Below are 26,080 nucleotides of genomic sequence, written 5' to 3'. Positions count from 1 at the left end.
CTATGACTGTTTTTAATTTAGATAATTTTCATTTGCTTAAAGGAACCTTTGTAGTGACCAAGATGAGTAGACTATGGATTCAGTTAGAGAGAGATTATAATTGGTCAATCAACTGATACAGCCCACTTAGTGCCCTGGAAAAGACAGTGATTGCCTGTAACTATCATGTTTAAGTTAATGCCTTTTGCTAATTCAATGGTGCTTTAGTGTGTTGTGTATCATTCTGTCTGTAACCATCTGAGATAAGACCACTAAATCTTAGGGAAGGAAACCCCATGTTTAAGGATTGTTCTGTGTTGTACAGCACCTAGCACAATGGGGTTGTGGTCTGACTATGGCTCCTAGGCACCACAGGAATACAAATAAGTCTCTTGCCAACACTATTCTTTCATTTTTCTGAACCAAGAAGACAGGAGAGGGTTGGACTGCTTTTCCATTAACAGGAATTCTTGAGGTGAGGTCTTTGCATGAGGAGGGGAGGGAGGAAAATCTGAGTAAAAAATTGCTAAAAGACACAAAGTGGTTAGTGGAATTTGTAACCTGTTTTTTGGTGAGAGAGAGAGAGGGCTGAATCGCTGTATCTGCTAATAGACTATGATTGTAAAGGATATTTTTTACTCTGCCTGAGCAAGATGACTTCTAGTGGTAATGGGACTTATATGGCCACTAAAGAGCAAATGTGCCCTGGGACAGTCATTTCAGTCTCTCTCCATGAAGCTTGTATCATGTATGTATTTTCAGTGGGCAACAGTGAAGCCATTTGACAAAACGCATCTACTGTTCTTCAGTATTTTCAAATTACAAACAAACAGATGAAGTTTAGAAAAGGTCCTTTTTAATTGCATATAAAAGGTGTCAATTTTTTAATTAAAGAATCAGTTTGCTCAAAGTAACTGTCTTCACATTGTAGCAGAATACCTTTTGTTCAAAAATAACAGGTTACCCTCAATTTATGACATATTTGCAGTCTAGCACTTACTGTTAACTGTAAGACCTGAATATAATGTTTTCAGTAATTGAATTAAATTCAGTTAAACTGAATTACAGGTTAGCTGCTTTACTGTGAAACTGTTACATTTAATGTATAAGCTACATTTATGTCTTAATGGTAACTGTTTCCAATATATCGCAGTATGTCTGTCTTACAAAAGCGGAATGTGTCTGTGCCTAAGAAAGCTCTCATGTGCGACTGAAATGGTGAATGATGCTGGTGCACAGAAACATTTCTTTAGTCACTCTAATTTGTTTCGAAATGGAGACATCCATCTGCTGAAATTACTTAAAATATTTAATCAAGAAGAATATTTAAAGGATTCTCTTACTTTTGAATAGTGTGTAGGAATAAATTTTCAGCAAAATAAGATTGCTTTTGTCCCTTGAGGACACTTGCCTGAGTCACTGGTGGAGAAGAATTAGTTTATAATACAGAAAGGGACAGTAGCATGCTACAGTTAAGACTGCAAGTTAAAATTAGCAAATGTGGAAGCACAAGATTTCTTTATTTGCTACCTTATTTTATGCAACTGTTGTAGCTGGTGTTCTCACCATAGGATCCACAGTTTGTCCAAATTACCTGTACACCACAGTTGTACAGGAAGCATGATATGCAATAAGTCTACTCATTTTTAATAGAGAAATCATGCCAGAAATATTAATGTAGTAATTAAGATTTTTAAAAAAAAAATCCTTTTATATAGAAAATAGATTGTGAAAGACTATTGCACTTTTCACAGCAAAGTTAGCTCTTTTAGGCAACTGTTCCAGTAATGCCCCTGCTGCAGTAACAGGAACCAAAGAGTCCTGAGCCAATAGTCCTTTTTAATATGAAAAATATTAGCAATGGTTTAGCGGAAAATTTGGTAGACTTTTAGGATACAAGCTTTAGTGTTCACCAGAATAGCAAAACCTGGTCTACAGGAAGAAAACTGAAATGTGCTGAGTACCCTATCGTCTTTGGCAGCTGCTTTTTAAAAATATAACCCTCATGAAGATGTTCTTATTCTTCTGTAAACAAGTTTAATATTGCTGAGATTCAATGTTTTCATGAGTGTCCAGCTATGCTCACTGCATCATGGTGTGGGATGGATCCTTCTTCATTACCCATTACAATGCTTGTCTGCTTCTTGTAACTGATCCACCTCTGCTGTGAGCTCTTACAGAACCATGTAGTTGAAGACCTACTACATAAAGATTAGGTAAAATATCAATATTAGTATCTGCTATAAGTCTTAAATACCAAAACTACATATATCCACTTTTTCAATGTTAAAATATGCTTTAATTTATTTATTAGCAATTGCAATTAGTATCTTCATTTTAAAAACCAAGGCTGATTATGTTCAATAATAAAATATGCCTTTTATGAAACTTTCTGGAGGTAAAAAAGATATGAAAATCCTTGGTTGAAAGTAGCTGCTGTCTTGTGGAATGTTTTGTGACATGATCCATCAAAGAAGCTTTGTACTAAGAATACTTGATAAATTCCAGTGCGTGTGAGAAGTACCAGCGTAAGTACAGGAGAGTCTTAATATTTACCATCCTAAAAAATCATGAGAAACCAACTTACAAAACCTGACTTAAAAAAAAAAACCCATCATGACTTAAGACAGTTTCTTCTTTTTGTCTGTCTTCTAAGTCAACTCCCTTTGACTATGGATGTTTCAGCTTGAAAAATCAGTGTGAAATGTACATAAAACATACCATTCAGGCACCAATTTCCCCTCTTTTCTTTCTTGATGCTAGATCATGCATCCTCGTTCATTCCTCTACGTTCCACTTGAAGATGTCCTTGAGCACTCTCCAGCCTGAGCCCTATTCAGATACTCTGATCGTGGTGGGTTAAGTACTTAGGCTCCTGGTCTGTGCTCTCTACAAAGTGGCAGTAATGGGAGAGGAGGAGTTGAGGGGAGCTTGGCCTGAGAAGGAGCTTGATTCCCTGGAGCCTTGGAGGGGAGGGAGAAACACAGGCATACTTGTGCCCTTAGGGCTTGTCTACATGGCAAGTTTACTGAGCGGCAAGCCAGGGTACGATTTTAAATCACAGCAGTGTGTCATATCGCACAGTAATGTCCTGCTAAGGAGCATAAAGTCCTGGATGTTGGCTTAGCACGCTACTACTACTTGAAGTGCACTATATCCGTGCATGGTAAGCTAGTGCACTGTAACTTCACAACCTGGCTTGCTGCACGGTAACTTGCTGTTTAAAGTGTTTAATACCCTCCCTCCACCCCAGTCCAGAACTCAGTAGGGGAGATAATATGGAGCTGCTGCCGGAGCAAGTTGATGTGCATTTTGTTCCTGGAGAATTTATATGCCAGACCCTTCCTATTGCTATTCCTTCTTGGGCTGGTTTCTGCTGTGCTCACTAGCTGAGGGAGTGGCTGTCTCACTGCACTCTATTGCACGGATTCTGATGGAGGGAAAATTATGCCGCCTTAGAGTTACCACCAAAAATCATGGGACTCAAGAATTCCACCAGAAAGGGGCAACGTCTAAGAGCTTTCTAATAGTACACACAACAGACAGCAACAGTTCAATGTTTCACCCACCCCCTCTTATTCCCCCCTGACCATGTGCTTCAACAGTGAGCGGAAGGAACCACCAGATGCTCTCTCTGAATGTTCAATCATCGACAAGGATATCAGCCACAGTTGCCTACTTTCACACAGTAAATAAGCACTCCGATTTTCACAATAAGCCGAAAATCAAGCTAATCCCATTTCAAAACAAGGCCAAAACAAACAAATCCCTAAGAACCCCAACACTCTACGTGACTAATCCTCCCAGCGTGCACTTTGGGACTGTGGTGGACCTACTGTGCACCCCTGACGCTCTCCCCACTTGCCCCTGCTTACCAGGAGCCAATCAAAAAAAAAAAAGAAGCAACAAGCTACTAGCCAACAAGCCAATTAAGCCAAAAACAAGCCCAATTTCTGCATTTTTTCCAGTGGTTTGGCATGTCTGATACCAGCTCAGATAATAAAAAGAATCCTAACACCTATCTACTAGGAATCTGACAGACCAACAACTATCAGATACAAACGCACCAAGAACATTCTCAAGTCTGCTGCCTCATTTCTTAGTCATCAAAAGAATGACCCAGAGCATGATGGTGAAAAGAACTAATACAGGAAGAACTAGATATCCCTAATGTGATTCCCCTCACTCTTAAGTTAATAGAATCTGTAGAGTAATAAACATTCCAGTATTAAAATAGATACAGAGAAAATGGGTTTTGAGTTTGAGGTGAAAAGCTTATCCCACTTAAGGATTTACAATCCAGATCATTTTCCAATGTAAACAACCCAGCCATACCTGAAAACAATATATACTGTATAGATTTGGTTAACGGTTTTTTAGTGCTGTGTAATTGCATAGTATGATGACTGACATCCTCCCTACAGTAATCCTGAGATCTCTGAAGCAAGAGTTGATGGAGACAAGAGGCCTCCCTCCCTAGATGATTTCTATGGCAAAAGTGCAGTTGCGCACACACCACTTCTTGTACCCTGCTGCTAAGTCACAAAATGGTAATGGGGGTTGTATCTGAAGCATATAAGAACGGCTTTGTTTTAAAAGTTAAAGATTGTATCATTAGCATTTCCAGAACAGTAAGATTGTTCAGGCTAGGGAATGCATATAATCTGCCACTAAATTCATCCCATCCCCTCCCCTCTCCGTGCAAAACCTCATCTGCACTGGTTTAACTAAAAGTGGATTTTGAGAGAAAGAGTGTATGTGTGTATTCAGCTTAATTGGGTTACAAGTCAAATGAAGCTAAATTGATGTATGGGGTTTAAACTGATGTGAAAGTATCCCTATAGGGATTTTGCCACCTTGATTCAACTACATTGACTTTCAGTTAAACCAGCGCAGCTTTTAATATAGGCAAGGCGTTAGTTACACACATAGTGAACCAGAACCAATAGAAAAATATAACCTTGAATTTCACATGTATAGTACTTGATCTTTCTTTCACTTCAGTCAATTTCCATGTATTTTAATAGGAGAAGGATCAAGGTCCACAGTGTAAAAAGTCTGTTGAATTACTTAAACTGTTACATATGGCAGGAGGAAAAACCACACAAGCCCCATATCTGGGAAACTTTGTATAATAGTAAATCAGAAGTATAAATCAAGTATAAAATAAATGTATTAATAGAGGTTTTCTGTTCAAGTTGCAGATATAACTTAAGTGATGTGATATGAAAGCAGCAAATACCCCACATCACATCCATTATTATTATTATTTCAGTCAAAATATTGCAGGTACCTGTGCCTGCTGATCCTCTACTGGTCCGGGGTTGATTAGCATAATCAATAACTGTGCAAGAACGGCGATACTGTGGATCCGGCTGAAAGATAAGGTGAACTAGTTTTGAATACTTGCAGTAACAGGATTTTTAAAAATGGCAAAGTCCCAATACCAAGAATTTTATTAAAATAGAACACTTTTAATGTTGCCCAGTAACTCCAGACCTCATAAGTATACTATATGAGCCTAATATACAAAGATGAATATCTTGAGTTTGTTCTCCCTTGGGTTAAATTGGACAGAAGACACCACAATCCTATCCACACCTCCCCCCCCGCCAAATCTACTTTATATTACTTGAAAGCATCACTAGCCATTCATGCATCTGACAAAATGGGTATTCACGAAAGCTTATGCTCCAATACGTCTGTTAGTCTATAAGGTGCTCCACAGGACTCTTTGCTGCTTTAGCCATTCGTTATCATTATTTCAATTTCTGAAACTACTTAAGTTTCAAGATAGGAAGCCCAAGTGTTCCTAATTAGTAATTCAGCAATGCCAAAACTATACATGAAAATCATAAGCTGTGCTGCAGGATTCAATACTCACAAAGCTTAATATAATAAAAAAGTTTAGTTAAAGCTGGGACAAGAAGCCAGCCAGACTGTTCCCCAGTAAATTTTAAAATAAAGAGCTATACAGCAGCATCTGATAATGAAATTGAACTCTAGGGATTTTACAAATAATATGGGGTTGTTCAAGGAAACTTAAGAAAACTATCCTTCGGTTATGCAGGAGGTTGAGTAGATGGCCCAACAAGTCCCTTTAAGATTACAAAGCAAAGCATTTTTTTCTTCCTCATTTCTTCATGAGTGTAATTCTCATGAAAGATACTGGATTGAAAAACTCTGAAGATTAAAGTCAAATTTCAATCAAGAGCAGTACAAGCTTCTCCACAATATACCTCAAACTTGTTCTGGAAGGATCATCTCTAAGGAGAAGAGCATAGTTCGAATAGCTGAAAATACTGACAATAAAGAGAGCTAGCTGTGGGAAATTTGGAGGCATGGACATTTAACCTCTAGGAACTGGACTGAGTCCATATTGTCATTTCACAGGTGCCAAACAACTTTACACCTACCAACCTGGGCAGATTTGAAATGGGGATTTAGGACTTAAAGGTTCTGTACCAATCACTTGAGCCATCCAGTTCTCCATTAAGTGTTTATAAATGCTAATTGCTAAAGCAAAATCTACCAAACAATCTCTCTGGATCTACATATTATTTGGATACATTTGCCACTTTTTACCCAAAATGCATGTGTTGTATTAGGCCTGGAGAAATGATCAGGTAAGAAAAGCCTCTCCTGTGGCTGCTGATGGTTAATCTCATCTTCCATTGCACTCTGAGCTCGACTGGAATTCCCTCGGGGATCCTACATCAAAGTACAGGAAAATTAACAATCAATCAGACTATTTTTGATTGTGATTACTTTAAAGATAAAATCTTGGAATCAGAGTCTAATCATCTATGAGCATCCTCACAGGAAACAGAAAATGGTTCCTACTTTCACTGGCTCTGAAAAGCACTCAACTTTGTTCCAGTTTGTTGGTAAAACTCATGATCTTATTTTTGTATTTCAGCATATTATCTTATCATAACTATGAGGAAGAACTTCTAAGAACATCAGGATAATGTGGATAACAACAAAAATATAAACCAAAAATAAAAATACAATAAAGAATTCTTGAATTTGCCAGTGCAATCTGTTGTGAGATAAACTCAAATTTAACATGTCTCTCATTTCCAAAGAATATAATTAAATGTGTTTTCATATGACATACAAATTGGGAGGTTACCGTTTGCCTTTGGGATCCCACGGTGTTCAAGTGTTCCACCTCGTCTGCAGTATTAATAGGTGGCAGAAGATTATTTCGGCTCAAGGGCATTAAGGAGGGTGATAACAGCTGGTCATGTACAGTAGGACTGGATTCCAGCACCAACAATCAAAAATATACATTAATACCAGAGATTATGAGACTGATGTGAGCTAAAGCAAATGAAACTATAAAACTCAGGACAACACATGCAGAATTATAATTTAAGATGCTGGGTTGTTGTGTGGAGAGTACAGGGGAACTGGGCTTCAAGGGCGAGCACTGCACTGGAATAAACTTGAAATTATTTTTTTAAAAGTTACAAAATTGTTTTAGCCAGTAATTTCTTGTATTCCCTTGTTAGTTGTCTTGGGACTGCTCTTCATGCATTTTGTCAATGTATCCCTTGGGAAGGGAAACCTTCCAGAGACCCTGAGGTATGCTATGGTCCAGTCAATGGTCAAAATACCAATGGTCTCAGTAGTTTCACTAGATCTCAGATCTTCACAACCCTAAGCAAGGTCATGGGAAAGGTAACAGGAGCCCAGCTCTAGCAGCGCATAATTACTTATCACTAGATCTCTCACAGATACGTTTCAGACCTAGCTATGACATTGAGACAGTAAGGCAATTCCCATCTTTTCATGTACTGTGTATATATACCTGCTACGTGCATCTGATGAAGTGGGTTCTAGCCCACGAAAGCTTATGCCCAAATAAATTTTAGTCTCTAAGGTGCCACAAGGACTCCTTGTTGTTTTTGCTGAAATGTGTGTTTTAGCAAGAGATTCTCCCGCACAGCTCTGTTTCTCATCCTGCTTGTCTATGAAATCACTAACTGTGATCTCACAGATTCAATTTTGTTACTTCATTACTCGAACAAAAACAAAGTTGTAAAAGGCTTGTTAAGAGCAAATCCTTTTGTAAGAAGGTGAACTCAGAAGCTTTTTACCCTATAAAAGGCAAATTCAGTATTTATATTACAAAGTTGATGGAATCAATGACATCTAAAACAAGACGGAGCAGCACTCCTTCGCTTCTCTGAGGTCTGAGTGATGATTAATTAGCAACTATTGCAGAGAAGACACAAAATTTAAGTCTTGACAACTAAGCAAAAAGGGAAATGATTTTTAACTATTCTGCTTTAAAATTTATTTAATTGTGATGTTTAAATCTACATAATATTTGTATTAATAATCTGAGAGTTTAAGGAATAACTACAAATGTGCAAACAAAAGTAGAAAGTTGTAAAATAGGTATTCTGCTTTGAAAATACTGCTATTTATATACAAATAAAGTCCATTGATGAGATAAGTATTGAAGATATTCAAGAGGCCTTGGGTATTATATGCATACATTCTGAGATTGCCAGATTGGGAGGAAATTCTGGAATTATGTGTTACAAGAGCTTGAAAACATAACCAAATTTTTTAATACCTCTCCCTGGAACCCACTGTATGCATTTAGTATATATGCCAAGAATAAAGGAGGTACTTCGAGAATTGTGAAATGAATCTCTGGGTCTGAGAATAGCGAAGAGAGACATTACAAGACATTGGAAGGAAAAAGGAGAATCATCTATTAAGTAATTTACAGCTGAGTTGGTAATAATGACAACATCTAAAAAAAATGTAGAGAAGACGGACTAGATTGGATGAGGTTAAAAGAACACGAGTCCATTCTTAAATATAGATGGAAAAGTCAAGTCAGTTCCAGAAACACATGCAGAATTCTGCCACTAGCCTGCCTGAAAAGGACATTCAACAGAGAAAGAAACTTTAATTCAACTTTCTAAACAAAACATTTTTAGGATCTGTGAAATCCAATGACTCTTCTGGGTTTACTAGCAATGCTGCACAATACATAATTCTGGGTTGTCACAGGTACCAGAAGCATCAGAAATCAATTAGAGACTTTTGGTACTTGTGACTTCCCAGAATGATGCATTTTGGCATGTCATCTCTAAATCCAGAAGAGCCAGCTCTTGGTACTCGCACTCCAGGGGTGACTCATCTGCTTTCAAAGTGTAAAAGTCTGTTTTGGATGCAGGCAAAAGACTAGAGGAAAATGAAAATAATTTCATTCTGTATTTGATCCAAAGCCCATTAAGGTCAATGGGAGTCTTTCCACTGACTTCAGTGGGCTTTGGAACAGACTCACTAAGATTAGCATCCTCTGTAGCTATCATATTGTACATCTTTACATGCAACTCTCCTCCTCTCTCCAAGGCAGCAATTAATAAAATTAAGTTTGCTCTCCAGTTGCTCGAAAGCTTATAGGGATGTAGTCTCTCTTATACAGCAATGCACAGCATCACATGCTTAGGCAATTTTCAGAAACATTGGTTGCAGCTAAAATGTTACGTCAGTTTTAGGAAATGTAGCAGTTTCAGCTTTCTCAGAAGGCAGTGATTTAATTTGCAATTATTTTTTTTTAATAAAAAAATCATAGATACTGTCTCCATTTGACAGCTTTTTCACTTTACATGTACTCGGTTCTATAAACTTTTGGTTATATAATTTGTAGAGTGAAAAACTTTTTTAAACATACAGTCGTGTTCCCCTGATGACTTCATCCATGGATCTTGGTGTCCCAGAACGAGAGTGGTTCGTGTTGATGGGATGCAGGGTGCGTGGTGGTGGGTTGCGTCTTCTAGCAGAATGAGCAGAATATGACAGAGAAGACGTACTGAGCTCTAGAGTGCGATTTGGTCGAGTTCTTGTTGAGAGGATGGAACTGGAGCCTGGTCTCAATAGTGGTTTGTCATCCAGATCCCTAACAACAGAATCAAGGAACCAACTGAAACATACATAAACATGGTCATTATGACAGATTTCATACTGTTAGCACAGTCCTTGTCTGAAAATTACAATAGCAACATTATGTACTGATAAAGTTGGTACACTTTTGATACCATTATATAATAAGTCACAGAGAGCTGTGCTACCACGGAACAGGACAAGGAACAGAAAGAAAGGAGTTAGGCTTTATTTTTAATTATCATGAGATGTTCCAGATTGAAGAGAATAGAAATGGAAGAATTATTGTTATTCACAGAACAAATGCAGCAACAACATAGAGAGTGGCAATGTAAGCTAAACCCTCACATCCTTGGCTTTGTGCCTTAGACCAGACCAAACAGGTCTATCTCTAGGGATAAGAGGGCACATTAGTTTCCAATTCCATTCAACCTGTGGTTGTCCTCTTCAGGATGACAAAAGCTATGCTAGCAAGTACCAGTTGTGATTCAGACAACAGCTCACTAAGTGATAAACTAGCCATATTAAAAAAAGAAATTTTAAAAGTTTGGGATTAGATGTTTTAATGGGTTAGTGCATTAATCTTTCATCTCTGTAGACCAAGTTGAAATCATATTTAAATTAGAAACAAAAAGACATTGAGTTTGCTTGTTCCATCTGTTGCATGTCACAAAACCACCACACAATTTGCCATTTGGCAAGAGGGGCCTTTCTTTAAGAGAGACTAAATATATGAAACAGCAGGCTTGTTACAGATCCAGACTATGGTATATTGGCTACCCTGATGAAATCATAGTTCCTGATTCAGCAAGGTATTTAAGCATGTGCCTAACTTTAATCATGTGAGTAGTCCCAGTGGGTTTACACAGGAGCCTAAAATTAGTCATGTGTAAGTGTAGTAAATATATTGCATCACTGAGAACAGATAAATAGGTGAGAAAATAATTGAGAACCGCTGTTTACACTATGGGAGATTAATTTCCTTGACACTGGGTTTAAACTCAATACATTCTTCTTCTTTCCCAGCATTAAAAAGCTCAACTTTACTATAGTACTACAAAGACAAAAAGCTACTACTCTTACAATATTTTGTCTATTAGAGGCAGATTCCTTTGATGTAAGTGGATCCCATGTATCACCATCAAACCATTCAGATTTTGTTGAGGGCCACCACTTGATCCTTGAGAGACATTTATCTGCAAATCAGAAAAAAATAGATTTACTTTTGACATGATGATGATACATACACTCACCTATGTTCTTGCCCTTACCAAATAATCACTGGAAAACAACAGAAGCTGAATGCTTCCAACCAAAGCAGGGTATATTCATATACATCATTCTCATATTTTAGCTAAGTATCCTATAAATAACAGTTGAAGCTTGGTCTTGCAAATGATGGCACTTAGTATATATTTTTATTTTAGAATATCTGCTACCATACTATACTATATATTGTACTTAAAGCTTCACAACTGAGGCTTTCATTTGCAGGAAACAATCTTGTGACATGGTGCACAAATGAGTGTGATATAAGTAACTACTGTTGGAGAATCTTTATGATCGCACTTTACAATGTGTTGGGCACTTCTTTTATGTCAAGAACAAAACTGGAAAATCCTCTCCTTGTAACTCAGGCTGACCTGGAAAAATGGCAAATTCCACCCACCACAATGACACCAATAGTAAGAACAATAGAGCTTTAATCTCTCCAGCATACATACTTGAGGTGATTTTCTCCTCTTTTTGGTTTTGCGGCTACATCTGGGTTGTGGGCACTACACATACAATAAGGCAAACATGAGGAAGAGGCAGAGGATTATACAGGAAAAGTGGGAAGAAAGAAATAAAAAGGAAAGAATGGAATTAAAAACTGATGGACTATAGATAACATTTTTGGTGCTTGCCACCTTAGGGACATCTAATCCTAAAGTAGAACATGCAGGGCCAGAATCAGTATCTAAAAAAAAATTTTTTTTTAAATCATGTTTTAAATGTAGAGTCACTTACCACTTCACAGAGACTAGACTCTAATCTCTAGTTTCTAATGACCTTGGCAATGGCTGGGCTGACAGTGACTAGGACATCTCTTGTGCACAGTAATCAGAACCTCACAATTTAACTCAAGCAATGTTAAGTATGGAAAGAGTTTACACCATTATCATCCAAAACTCACCGTACCTTGGTACATTATGAATGATACTACAAAAACAACAAAATTTAAAACAGCAAAACAGGGATAAAAAACAATTGAGACTGTGAGGCATAACAAAACTAAAGTTTTAGAAAGGGCAGTTAGTGATCACGTGTCTAATTTTAAGAAGAGATCAAATCTCCCTCTAGAAAACTTTAGCCTCTCTGGCCAGGCAGTGTTACTCGAACTCAACCTTAACCACTTGGCCAGTAGAGCTTACCAAATTTGAGGTGATGGAGGGCATTTTAACTTGTGGCGCTCGAGGTAACACCAATGGCAGAGGTTCCAACTGCAGAAAAGGGCTTCCAGGATCCATTCTAATTGTTTCTACAGTTATGACATTTTTCTCATCATCTATGCAAAATAAGAAGAGTGGAGAATCCACATCATTACAAATTATCAGCATTGCGACTTTTAAGGGCAATACTTTGAATCCAAAGATTTTAGGCTCTTTTTTGATAGATTTCACTCAGGTGTTTAGCTCTGCTTAATACTGTTAAATTCATGTCTCATCAAGTTGAAAAATCAAGGTACTGTTGTCTTTAAAGGGTCATCACCAAAATAAGAATGAGCTCTCAAAACTGGATACTCTCATAACTCCTTTTCTTTTTGTGAATACAGACTAACACGGCTGCTACTCTGAAACCTGTCATCACCAAAATATGTCTCTCTTTTATTTCATTCCATGATTTTTCTCACAGGCAGGCAGGTTATAAGTTGTTTAAGGAGTAATATCAACTACAGATTTTAAAATCCCTTGAAAATATAATGTGGTGGGGAATACTATCTAAAATATTTTTTAATTTTCAATGTACCCCATTCACTGCTCTTTAAAAAAAACAAAAACAAAACACTACCAATACATTACTGCAATATCTCTGCTCTGATCATGCAGGACAGCAGCTAACCAAAAGATGAAATAAGTGTACCTCAAACCTGTGTGGTTATCAAAGACACTAGTGAACTGATTATTTTTGGGTAGTGGGAAGACAAATAGTGTTTCCCAAATGGAACAGAGCGACAAGTGTTATTTATAGGATTCTAAAATAATATTGGAAACTATGGAAGGTATAAAAATTATACTAAGTAATAAAAAGTATTGACAACCTCTCTTTAAAGTATGATTTAATGTACAAATATTGCCTCCAGAAATACAGTATATCCTACGAGGCTAAGGCTTATTAATTTTAAGCACTCCAAAGAGTATCCTTTTTAAAGAGAAAAGGAGTACTTGTGGCACCTTAGAGACTAACAAATTTATTGGAGAGTAAGCTTTTGTGAGTTACAGCTCACTTCATCGGATAGATGAAGTGAGCTGTAGCTCACGAAAGCTTACGCTCCAATAAATTTGTTAGTCTCTAAGGTGCCACAAGTACTCCTTTTCTTTTTGCGGATACAGACTAACACAGCTGCTACTCTGAACCCTTTCTAAAGACAGCATCAGAGTATTACATCCATTTCAAATTTTACTTTAACACTGACCCTTACCAGAGACTGATCCTTCCCAGTGCCGGCAGATTAACTCCTCCACAGAGCCCAGGACTTCACTCCACACATCATCAAACACATATGTGAGCACAGCATCCTTCATGCAGTAACATGGAGATATAGGAGGGAAACCTAATTTCTGTTTGTCAGATGAGAATCCCATTTTCTTTTCATGCAACTCTTCCTCCCTGTAAAGAGAGGGTGAGCAAGATTTCTATCTTGACTTAAACAAACTGCTTTCTCTATCCTTTGCGTTCTTGTTGTAATCATTTAATGTTTTAAATGGCTGGTTATATGTCTGTTACATACATGCACCTCTGTTAGACTTTGCTTCTATTTCCTTTTACGTTAAAATGGGTACATCAGGACAGCTGGCTGCATGATTACAAGAAATGACTTCAACAGAAATGGCGTATTTCTCACAGATTATTGTCTGTTGAGGGGTGGCAGTCCACTCAACAAATAAGAGCAGATAACCCACTGACTCTAGTATTGGAGGCAGCACACTTCTGTAAATAGAGCACTGACATGAGAATATATTTCAGAATCTGCCACTGATCTGTGTGATATTCAGTAAATCACTTTACCTCTCTGTGCCTTGATTTTTTGATCTGTAAAATTAGTATAATGATATTTATCCTCCTTTGTAAAATGCTTTGAGATTCATGAATAAAAAGTGCTATATAAAAATATATATTGATATTTACAATTTGAGTACTTTGGCTTCCAGCGGGACTATTATCTTTATTCATCTCCCGACTAGGCAGCAGTCTTGCAAAGCACATCACTACAAAGTCTCTAATTTTGGCAACTAACTGCAGTTGTTTAGTAGCATTTCCTGCCTGTTGACCTAACAGCCACCAAATACTTAGAATATAGAACCAACTTAATTTCAGAGAATTAAAAAGAAATAAAACTCTTTTATTTAAAAGATATAAAAAGAAAGCTCAGGGGCAGCAAGAGAGCCCAGCTGCAGGATCTTCCACAAGACAGGAGGTGTACTGAGTTCTGAAGCCCAGGAGGTGCTGCATTCCAGAACATGATGGTCAACCAAAAGAGTTCACATGCTGACACAGAATAAAAAATATTTCAGCATCTATTTTTTACAGCATCAATATCTTCTATTTAATATTTAACATAAAAAGTTATACATTTTGAAGATAAGGAAGGGCCAGCATTAAAAGAGTTTTCTATACTGACTACTTAATACCTTACAGAATACTCTGCTGTTTGTTCACTGCAATACTCATCTCCTACTGGCCTGGTCAGCACATGCCATACAATGGTTTTCAAACTGGAGTAGCTGTACCCCTACGGGGTACATGAGAAAATTCATGTAATGGCGGAGGATGCATTTCTTTGTATAGATGTTTTCAAATTGTGGGGTATGCCCCCCCTAGGGGGGCACATAGGAATGTTCAGGGGACCCCCTTTGAGTTACAATTTTTGGTTGCATCCCTCAACACAGACAGGATGGATGGCCCACTGAGGTGAATCAACGGGTGGAGATGGTGCTCCCTCCCCGAGTCCTGTGGCATGGGGCTGGCCTGAGCCACTTGGTGTCACTGTCCGTCCCCCTGAATGTTCCCCTGCGACCCCCAAGAGGGTGCACCCCATAGTTTGAAAAGCTCTAGAAGCTGTTGCTAAATGGAAGGCAGAAATCTGGCAGGGGGGTGGGGGAAGGGCATGTTACCCTCCCCTACGTGTCATCTCTACCTATCTCAGATGGGGATATGCAGTAGACTACATTATTTGGAAAGGAGTGCCCAGCCTAAAAAGTTTGAAAACCACTACTATACATCAATCAGAAACTCACAATCTGATGAGTGTGACTTTGTTTCTTCAAACTAGTTAACTTGTGACCAACTAACAAACCAACAGGTCATACAGATTTCTTACTTACTTTTGTTTCCATTGGGCAAGTTGCACAAAATAAGTGGTGTTTCCAACTGACATCCTTAATTTCCTTCTTTTGATGGAAACAAATGTAAATTATTTTCCCATAAACCGTGAATCCAGAACAACTTAAATTGCTCTTACGGAGGTGGAAAGGTCTAATACTACCTAAGCACTAGCAATCTGGACACTGAAATGCAGAAACAGCACCAAGCACATTGTTGATACTTAACAACTAACAACAAACTTTACGTTCAGAATCATGTAACAGACCCTCGGCTATTATGTTATAAACCATACCAGGCAGAAACAGAAGCAACTAATTTGAATAGTTATAAAAAGGAATTAAGACAAATACTTCGAGGGGAAAAATATAGCATAGCAAAATTACTAATTCAAGAAGGTGAATAGACCTACATGGGTTTAAAAGCTCCTCTCCAGCCAGAATTTTTAATTTCCCTCGTTGGATGACGTGAGAGATGATTCAGTGAAAGTACTGTTTTGTCATATTAACTGAATGTCAAGAACAAATATAATATATTATCATTTAGCAACAGAAGTTCCAGGCCACCAGTACTAGAGGTATTGTTATAGATTAATATTCAATACCTACACATCTCTGCAGTCAAATGCTAAATATTCCTCCATTATTCCTTCAGAGACAATTACTCCATCTTCACCTTCTTCACTCTCCACAGAGCGAACAGTAGCAGGTTTTGAAAAGTCAGCATCTTTATGAACGGAAGTAACCCACAAAGGTATCTTCTTGCCCAAAATACTAAACCTTGAAAAACAAAATATTTTTAAAAAAGCAGAAAATAAAATAAATTTGTTATTCTATTTATAATAGCAGAATTTAGCTTTTCCTGTATGGTCGACTGAGAGACATAGATGGTTTGGTTGGAAGACAAAATGGGTACATTAATGGGTTAGGTACCAGAAAGGACAGTAAGCCTACATATTATGTATTTTAATGCTGTATATTTTTAATACTTATACAAGAGTCTACAGTCTCAGAGAATAAGTTTATAAAACAATTGTAAAGAAAAAAGGGCTTTATATCTTTAAAGCATTGTACAAACATTAATAGTTAATTAATGTCACTGGCAACTACTATATATACAAATCCTCAAAAATCTAACTATCAACTTATTAGGTCAATTTGTAGTCTACTGCACCTCAACAATAGACTCATCTGAAAGGTCTAACCATCCTGAATCTAGTAACACATTTCTTTTGGTTACTAATCCATGCTTTATCCAAAAACGTACCAAACAAAGAATGCTGAAGCTTGACTTTATATACAACTCATAAATTGTTAAGAAATTGTTTCAATCCTTGAGCAGAAAAATCACCTTCATACAATGATACAACCTGGGAAATCTACTGATACTTACTCACTAGAATCTCTTTCTTGTACTGGGCTGACATCCAATGAACCTAAGCTGCTAGAAGGTGAACTTGAATACCACCCAAAACCTTCATCTGTGGGGATTACTACCTGCTTCCCCAAAATCCTATAATATTAAAAAGAAAATTTTTAAAAATCAGACAATGTGATATGTAAAATGGCTGAATGATTTATTATACAAGAAAGTAAACAACGTTTATTGGGAAACCATATAAACATCATAGAAATAGTGAGGTTGCTTATATCTCACACATATAGCTTTGAAAATATACTTGTCAAATGAGAGAAATTTTCTGCTTTGCAGATTATATTTTAATGTGGTTTGAGGTATTTTCTCTACACATATTCCATGGCATCATGCATATGTGTTAAGAGAATTCTTTTGCTTTCTCCTCTTCTAACACTAATGCCTTAAGCTCTGGCAAACCTGTCAAATGTAGGAATAAGATTTAAGTCTCCAAACAGCCACCATAACTGGCAAGCTATTCATTTGTAAAGCAAGGATGAATTTTTGGTGTTTTTTAATTATCAAAAATAAACATCCATCACTTCTAAGAAAAAATGCCTTGCAACTTTTTCTAAGAAAAAAATTTCTATTTTAGGGCCCAATGTAGTGGAAAATATCATCAGTCTTCCAAGCACCTGAAGGAACTAAACATGAGCCTTGCAGCAGTGGGGGAGGGGTGGGAGCCGACAGACAATTTTATCTCCACATATTATATAATCACACACACTCACATCAATTCTAACAATGTTTAAAAATACATCCATTTTCACCACTAGCAATTTGGTTCTTTAATAATTCTGTGACAGTAACAGCATTAATCCATCAATAAAATACCTGAGATGAGGAAAGCTAGATGTCCATTGTTGGCACTCTACTTGCAGACCCTCAACATGCACACTTTCTTTCTGTTCATATAAAAGCTCATCAATGTGTCTGAACATCTGCTGAACTTGTCGTGTGGCAACTTTATCAAATTCCTAGGAAGGAAAATTATCCAAAAAAATGTTAAAGGGGAGGATTTGGGGTGAGAATTTTTTTAAGCCACCTACATTGAAAAAAACATTAGTTTACTTAAACTTTAACAGGATTGATTTAAATAGAAGGACCTCTCTCACAGATGCATGTTAACCTTAAGTCATCTTTCCACTGGAGAGAACACGGATTGATGTAAGTGATGATCCCATGTACACACAAAATTTAGATTAGCACTGTCCCTATTGGATGGTTTAACGGAAAAGACATCAGAAGGTTTTAGAATATTTGTTTTAAATCAATAATAAGAAAGAAAATTATGTCAGTTGAGACATGGCAATTCAGGTGAATTACCTAGAAACATGAAAAAATAAGACTCATCCAAATTTCAGTGAAATGGAAAATTAATCATGCCATAGATAGTGACAGAGAATGGAAAAACAATGCTAATTGGGATCAGATGTTGCCATAAATTTTATGACACTGAACGGTAATCAAGAGTTGACAGCTGCCAAATCCTCTATGTAGCCAGTAAACAAGTGAGGATGCTTCTCCAGACAGAAAACAACTGAAGATGTTTCTCAAGTCATTTAAAATTAAAAAATTTTTCTGTCTCCACTGTGGAGAGAGCAATAGCCCCTGTTAATCAGAGCCTATGTCAGAATATGAAAGAGAAAAAATATCAGTGGCTTTAATATGCTTTGAGAAGCACAGAGGTTTTCCAAAATACAGTTTGGTAAATCCAACCATATGAAAACGACACACTGGCATGTGAGGTTCAACAATTATGATATATATGCTGTATACATTAACTTTACTCATCAAATCACCTGTGATCCGAAAGTTTTAGGCTAAAAATGCAGACTATACGATATTCATGTATTAGCAGAAGATGTCCTGATCAGACAATAAAGAAAAGAGGGTTGGTAGGGGTTAAGAGAGAAAGACCCTCCATTTCTTTTCCCATAACAAATACCATTGCATTATTTACAGCTCTCATCTTAACCTGGATTTTGCAAATAAATTTACTCAAAATGCTACTTTAAATGTGTCAGCACAACCTTTCAACTGTCTCTGATAATTTTATGCTGGAGGACTGTGTTCTACTCACATCGTAGCCCCAAGAGAAGACCGAGCTGTCTTCAGTGGAGGTTCCCGTGTAACTCTGACTAGCAGACCGTGAGCTCCCATTGTCAGCTGCAGTAATATCTGGGTAATTTGATTCCTTCAAGATTTCAGACTCCCTAAAATGCACATTTTGTGGGGTGCGGGAGAAAAATTTTTTCATGAGATACATTCTCAAATATGTGGATGAGTAAACTATTTTTCCTGTATAGAAAGGCATGTTTATAACAGTTTAGATTCCAGTAGAGGGCTGCAGGATTAGGCTCTTCACATGTTCATTTTCCAAGAGTTATTTTACTACCTTTTCCCTTTAACTACATAGAGAATTAACAGTTCATCTTCTCCACACCTCAGAAAATCACTCTCCCTCTCTCCTGCTTCTAGCATAAAAATGAGATAACCCACAACATTCACAAGCTGTGACAGATCAAAAGAATTTAACTAGTCTGAAAATTATTCCCAGACATTATATGTGTTCCCATATATGTATACTAGGGCTTGAAAAAGTGTATCATATTGTCTTACCAAAATGAAAGGGAGGGCAACCAGCAAGGCATAGAGCAGGGGTGGGCAAATTTTTTGGCCCGATGGCCACATCAGGGTTGCAAAACGGTATGGAGGGCCAGGTAGGGAAGGCTGTGCCTCCACAAAGAAGCCTGGCCCCCACCCCCATGCGCCCCCTCCCACTTCCCGCCCCGACTGCCCTCTTCAGAACCCCCGACCCATCCACCCCGTGACTCCTTGTCACTTGACCGTCCCCTCCTGAGACCCCCGTTCCTAATTGCCCCCCCCAGGACCTCACGCCCTATCCAACACCCCCTGCTCCCTGTCTCCCACCTCCCGGGATCTCCCAGGATCCCACTCCCTATCCAGCCCCTCCCTGCTCCCTGTCTTCTGACCGCCCCCCACCCCAAAACTCTGCCCCATCCAACCGCCCCCTGTCCCCTGACTGCCCCCTGAGACTTCTTTACCATGCCACTCAGAGCGGCAGGACAGGCTTACTGGAAAGGCTGGGAGGTGGGCGGGCGCAAGCCGCGCTGCCCGCACAGTGACATAACTACAGGGGAGGAAGGATGGCAGGAAAGGGGCCAGGGGCTAGCCTCCCTGGTCGGGAGCTCAGGAGCCAGGCAGGATGGTCCCGTGGACCATGTTTGCCCACCTCTCGCATAGAGTCACTACCCTAGTGAGAAACCTGGGTCAAGCTGCTGGGAAGGGGACAGGTGCTGGGATTCAATTGTCTCCAGCCTCATTATGACCACAGTCCAAGAAGCTGTTCTATGTTGGGGATCTCTTTGCCCATGCACAGTCCCATTAATTTCACTGGCAACTTGTGCAAGTGCAGACCTCTGAGGTCTATATGGTATTATCTCTGGGAATCAAACATTAGTAGCGTAGTTATACTGTGGATTAATGCCACTGTGAATCAACATATATACCACCTAATTTAATAGACTGTGTCACTGTGATCTCTTTATAATGTGGACAGAACACAAAAGTTGTTTCTCTGTGGTCTCCTGACAAAAATATTTTATTACTCCAGATACCTCAAGAATTCTTCATAGCTTTTAGTGGCCTGTGTAGCAGGGTAAATGTCATCTAGTGGCTCTGGCAGGGGATGATGCTCTAAAGCATTTTTTGCAAGTCCATGGCTAAAAGAAACATAAAATAAATAAGCTCAATTTGACATTAGTTCTGAGAATAAACACCACAACTGAAAACTTCTGTAGAGTTCCAGGGCATTAGAGGTTTTTGCTGATTTTCAAGGAAACAGTAACACGCACACCTGAACTGTGTTTATATCCCTAGAGAATTAGTGCCACTATATTAAATATCTACCAGTATTCTGTTACAAATCGCTATTGTCATCAAAGCCTTAGAATTTAAACATAAAAATTAACTCCAGAATGAAATTTGAGATAAAAGATCTTAGTTTAGGATCTACTGTCTCCGTTTAAACTAAGCTTATTTGGCCATAATTCATCAAATTAATGTTTTCAGAATAACATAAATATATGACAACACTGATCATAAACAATATAAGTATTATATTTACAATAATAGCTGTTTTTATTTTGTTTGGATACTGTATCCAGTCCACCACTACTGCTTCCACAATATTTAGATTTTAACAAACCTTTCAAAAAAAAAAAAGATCGGACCGTTTCCTTCACCCTTGATTTTGGCTATCACTTTCTATACTTCAAAGAGACTTAGATTAAGATGGGGCTGCAACACAATATCAAGGGAAATGGGGTCCTGACTTATGTTGTAGATTTCTTTCAGAGTAGCAGCCGTGTTAGTCTGTATTCACAAAAAGAAAAGGAGTACTTGTGGCACCATAGAGACTAACAAATTTATTTGAGCATAAGCTTTCGTGAGCTACTGTTCACTTCATTGGATGCATTCAGTGGAAAATACAGTGGGGAGATTTATATACATAGAGAACATGAAACAATGGGTGTTACCATACACACTGTAAGAGAGTGATCACTTAAGGTAAGCAATTCCAGAACGGGGTGCAGAGAGGGACCTTTTGTAGTGATAATCAAGGTGGTCCATTTCCAGCAGTTGACAAGAAGTCTGAGGAACAGTGGGGGATGGGGGGGAGGAATAAACATGGGGAAATAGTTTTACTTTGTGTAATGACCCATCCACTCCCAGTCTTTATTCAAGCCTAAGTTAATTGTATCCAGTTTGCAAATTAATTCCAATTCAGCAGTCTCTCGTTGGAGTCTGTTTTTGAAGCTTTTTCGTTGAAGAATTGCAACTTTTAGGTCTGTAATCGAGTGACCAAAGAGATTGAAGTATTCTCCGACTGGTTTTTGAATGTTATAATTCTTGATGTCTGATTTATGTCCATTCATTCTTTTACGTAGAGACTGTCCAGTTTGGCCAATGTACATGGCAGAGGGGCATTGCTGGCACATGATGGCATATATCACATTGGTAAATGTGCAGGTGAGCAAGCTTCTGATAGTGTGGCTGATGTGATTAGGCCCTATGATGGTGTCCCCTGAATAAATATGTGGACACAGTTGGCAATGGGCTTTGTTGCAAGGATAGGTTCCTGGGTTAGTGGTTCTGTTATGTGATGTGTGGTTGCTGGTGAGTATTTGCTTCAGTTTGAGGGGCTGTCTGTAAGCAAGGACTGGCCTGTCTCCCAAGATCTGTAAGAGTGATGGGTCGTCCTTCAGTATAGGTTGTAGATCCTTGATGATGCGTTGGAGAGGTTTTAGTTGGGGGCTGAAGGTGATGGCTAGTGGCATTCTGTTATTTTCTTTGTTGGGCCTGTCCTGTAGTAGGTGACTTCTGGGTACTCTTCTGGCTCTATCAATCTGTTTCTTCACTTCAGCAGGTGGCTATTGTAGTTGTAAGAATGCTTGAAAGAGAGCTTGTAGGTGTTTGTCTCTGTCTGAGGGGTTGGAGAAAATGCGGTTGTATCGTAAAGTTTGGCTGTAGACAATGGATCGTATGGTGTGGTCTGGATGAAAGCTGGAGGCATGTAGCTAGGAATAGTGGTCAGTAGGTTTCCGATATAGGGTGGTGTTTATGTGACGATTGCTTATTAACACCATAGTGTCCAGGAAGTGGATCTCTTGTGTGGACTGGTCCAGGCTGAGGTTGATGGTGGGATGGAAATTCTTGAAATCATGGTGGAATTCCTCAAGAGCTTCTTTTCCATGGGTCCAGATGATGAAGATGTCATCAATGTAGCACAAGTACAGTAGGGGCATTAGGGGATGAGAGCTGAGGAAGCCATAAAAATGTTGGCATACTGTGGGGCCATGCGGGTACCCATAGCAGTCCCGCTGATTTGAAGGTATACGTTGTCCCCAAATGTGAAATAGTTATGGGTGAGGACAAAGTCACAAAGTTCAGCCACCAGGTTTGCCGTGACATTATCGGGGATACTGTTCCTGATGGCCTGTAGTCCATCTTTGTGTGGAATGTTGGTGTAGAGGGCTTCTACATCCATAGTGGGCAGGATGGTGTTTTCAGGAAGATCACCGATGGATTGTAGTTTCCTCAGGAAGTCAGTGGTGTCTCGAAGATAGCTGGGAATGCTGGTAACGAAGGGCCTGAGGAGGGAGTCTACATAGCCAGACAATCCTGCTGTCAGGGTGCCAATGCCTGAGATGATGGGGCGTCCAGGATTTCCAGGTTTATGGATCTTGTGCAGCAGACAGAATACCCCAGGTCGGGGTTCTAGGGGTGTGTCTTTGCAGATTTGTTCTTGTGCTTTTTCAGGGAGTTTCTTGAGCAAATGCTGTAGTTTCTTTTGGTAACCCTCAGTGGGATCAAAGGGTAATGGCTTGTAGAAAGTGGTGTTGGAGAGCTGCCTAGTAGCCTCTTGTTCATATTCCAACCTATTCATGATGACTACAGTACCTCCTTTGTCAGCCTTTTTGATTATGATGTCAGAGTTGTTTCTCAGGCTGTGGATGGCATTGTGTTCTGCACGGCTGAGATTATGGGGCAAGTGAAGCTGCTTTTCCACAATTTCAGCCCGTGCATGTCGGCGGAAGCACTCTCTGTAGAAGTCAAGTCTGTTGTTTCGACCTTCAGGAGTCCACCCAGAATCCTTATTTTTGTAGTCTTGGTAGGAAGCTCTCTGTGGGTTAGTATGTTGTTCAGAGGTATGTTGGAAATATTCCTTGAGTCAGAGACGTCAAAAATAGGATTCTAGGTCACCACAGAACTGTATCATGTTCGTGGGGGTGGTGGGGCAGAAGGAGAGGCCCCGAGATAGGACAAATTCTTCTGCTGGACTAAGAGTATAGTTGGCTAGATTAACAATATTGCTTGGTGGGTTAAGGGAACCACTGTTGTGGCCCCTTGTGGCATGTAGTAGTTTAGATAGTTTAGTGTCCTTTTTCTTTTGTAGAGAAGCAAAGTGTGTGTTGTAAATGGCTTGTCTAGTTTTTGTAAAGTCCAGCCATGAGGAAGTTTGTGTGGAAGGTTGTTTTTTTATGAGAGTATCCAGTTTTGAGAGCTCATTCTTAATCTTTCCCTGTTTGCTGTAGAGGATGTTGATCAGATGGTTCCGCAGTTTCTTTTAGAGCGCATGGCATAAGCTGTCAGCATAGTCTGTGTGGTATGTAGATTGTAATGGATTTTTTACCTTCAGTCCTTTTGGTATGATGTCCATCTGTTTGTCTTTGCAACAAAGCCCATTGCCAACTGTGTCCACATATCTATTCAGGAGATACCATCATAGGGCCTAATCACATCAGCCACACTATCAGAGGCTCATTCACCTGCGCATCTACCAATGTGATATATGCCATCATGTGCCAGCAATGCCCCTCTGCCATGTACATTGGTCAAACTGGACAGTCTCTACGTAAAAGAATAAATGGACACAAATCAGACATCAAGAATTATAACATTCAAAAACCAGTCGGAGAACACTTCAATCTCTCCGGTCACTCGATTACAGACCTGAGGGTGGCTATTCTTCAACAAAAAAACAGACTCCAACGAGAGACTGCTGAATTGGAATTAATTTGCAAACTGGATACAATTAACTTAGGCTTGAATAAAGACTGGGAGTGGATGGGTCATTACACAAAGTAAAACTATTTCCCCATGTTTATTCCCCCCCCCTTCTCAGACTTCTTGTCAACTGCTGAAAATGGCCGACTTTGATTATCACTACAAAAGGTTTCTTCCCCCGCTCCCCCCACTTTCCTGCCGGTAATAACTCACCTTAAGTGATCACTCTTGTTACAGTGTGTATGGTAACACCCATTGTTTCATGTTCTCTGTGTGTGTGTGTGTATATAAATCTCCCCACTGTATTTTCCACTGAATACATCCGATGAAGTGAGCTGTAGCTCAGGAAAGCTTATGCTCAAATAAATTTGTTAGTCTCTAAGGTGCCACAAGTCCTCCTTTTCTTTTTGTAGATTTCTGTTTACTAAACTACTGTCAGTCCTAACGAATCAAGGACTGATAGCTCTAGCTATTCTTAGGGCAGCTCCTGTGAAACATATTCAATGTAGCCAACTCTGGCAACTTGATTACAATTCTCGCAATATTTGATGTTTCCCTTGAAACCCAAACTCGTAGGAGGGGGGAGGGGATCTTGGGGCCCGTGCTGCAGTCTGGCCGGGTGGGAAGGGCTAGGCCCTGTCGGGGAGGGAGGGGTTCTGTGATGGGGGGGATGGGGACGCGGGTCACGGGGGGAGCTGCTGTCAGGCTCGGGGGCGGGGCTCGGGCCCTCGATGAGGGTTGCTGCTGTCAGGCTGAGGGGGCAGGCCCTGTATGGGGGTGCAGCTGTCAGGTTGGGGAGCAGTGAGGGCTCGGTCGTTGGGCCTGTTCCCGCCAAAATCTCCCGCGCGCGGCCCGGGGCTGGCCCTAGCCGGGCTGCGGCGAAGGGGGCACTCACATCTCCAGGGCGCCGGGGGGCACTGGCTTCCGCGTGTATCGCGAGATCATCCTCAGCCCTCATCGCGGCTTCTCAGGCCGCCCGCCTGTGCCTCCGGCCGCCATGGCGACGCCCCGCCCCGCCCCCGAGCGGAAGTGGGGCTGCGGCTGGCGCGCGCTGATGACTGGCGCAGCAGGGAGCGCGCCGGCTGCGGAGGGGTGAGCTGAGGCGACCGTTACGGGCCGTGCGCAGAGTCCGCAGTGCCCGGGGCCCTCCGCGATCGGGCTTCCCGCGTTCTCCGGCCTCGAGGGGGGGGGCGCGAGGCCCGGCGGTCTAACGCTCGCACTCGCGCGCCGGGGCCCGCACCAGGCGCTCCGCGCCCGCCGCTCCCCGGGAAGCCGCCGCCGTTGGCCGGGTCAGGGTGTCCCGGGCTGGGCGCAGTAGCCGCGGAGGTGTCGGAAGCGGCTGGTGCAGTTTGCGGAGAAGAGGCCGCCAGGCGTTAGCCCTGCGCGGTGGAGGGCAGCGGGACCCGCTCCGCTCTGTGGCTGCGATGGTGGCAGCGTGGGGGTGGGTGACAGGCCAGTGTTTCTTTCGGGGATGACCCTGATGTGTGCCTGTGGCACCCGTTGCCATGGCTCTGGACACAGATGGCCTGACATAGGCCTCAGTTCCCATGTTTATACTTCTTTTGGGACAACTTTTAAGGCTTCCCTCTGCTGTAGAATT

The 26,080-nt window shown here is 40.1% G+C and overlaps 1 protein-coding gene and 1 long non-coding RNA gene across 17 annotated transcripts; one reads left to right on the top strand and one right to left on the bottom strand.

Moving 5' to 3' along the window:
* The first annotated feature begins 381 nt into the window (after positions 1-381).
* On the top strand, positions 382-7,020 carry LOC122461198. Its single transcript, XR_006282999.1, has 3 exons — positions 382-454; positions 4,404-5,366; positions 6,373-7,020. It is a non-coding gene; the product is annotated as an uncharacterized LOC122461198 (long non-coding RNA).
* FAM149B1 (family with sequence similarity 149 member B1) lies at positions 814-25,567 on the bottom strand. 16 transcript variants are annotated; one of them, XM_043519841.1, is made up of 15 exons: positions 25,376-25,533; positions 20,529-20,633; positions 18,971-19,103; positions 17,722-17,864; positions 16,867-16,986; positions 16,083-16,253; positions 13,568-13,761; positions 12,306-12,439; positions 11,616-11,669; positions 10,975-11,087; positions 9,683-9,907; positions 7,115-7,241; positions 6,538-6,690; positions 5,273-5,354; positions 814-2,180 (listed from the first exon to the last, which is right to left on the bottom strand). In XM_043519841.1, the coding sequence occupies exons 1-15, from the start codon at positions 25,423-25,425 to the stop codon at positions 2,104-2,106; spliced, it is 1,881 nt and encodes a 626-aa protein (XP_043375776.1). In that variant the 5' UTR covers positions 25,426-25,533; the 3' UTR covers positions 814-2,103. The 16 variants fall into 16 exon arrangements, with proteins under 16 accessions (XP_043375776.1, XP_043375777.1, XP_038264835.1 ...); XM_043519842.1 differs by having other exon boundaries at positions 6,565-6,690; XM_038408907.2 differs by having other exon boundaries at positions 6,565-6,690; positions 13,574-13,761.
* Positions 25,568-26,080: the final 513 nt, after the last annotated feature.

This window comes from Dermochelys coriacea, chromosome 7 (genome assembly GCF_009764565.3).
Source record: "Dermochelys coriacea isolate rDerCor1 chromosome 7, rDerCor1.pri.v4, whole genome shotgun sequence".
Lineage (NCBI taxonomy): Eukaryota > Metazoa > Chordata > Testudines > Dermochelyidae > Dermochelys > Dermochelys coriacea.
This window is presented reverse-complemented; position numbering and strand designations above follow the sequence as displayed.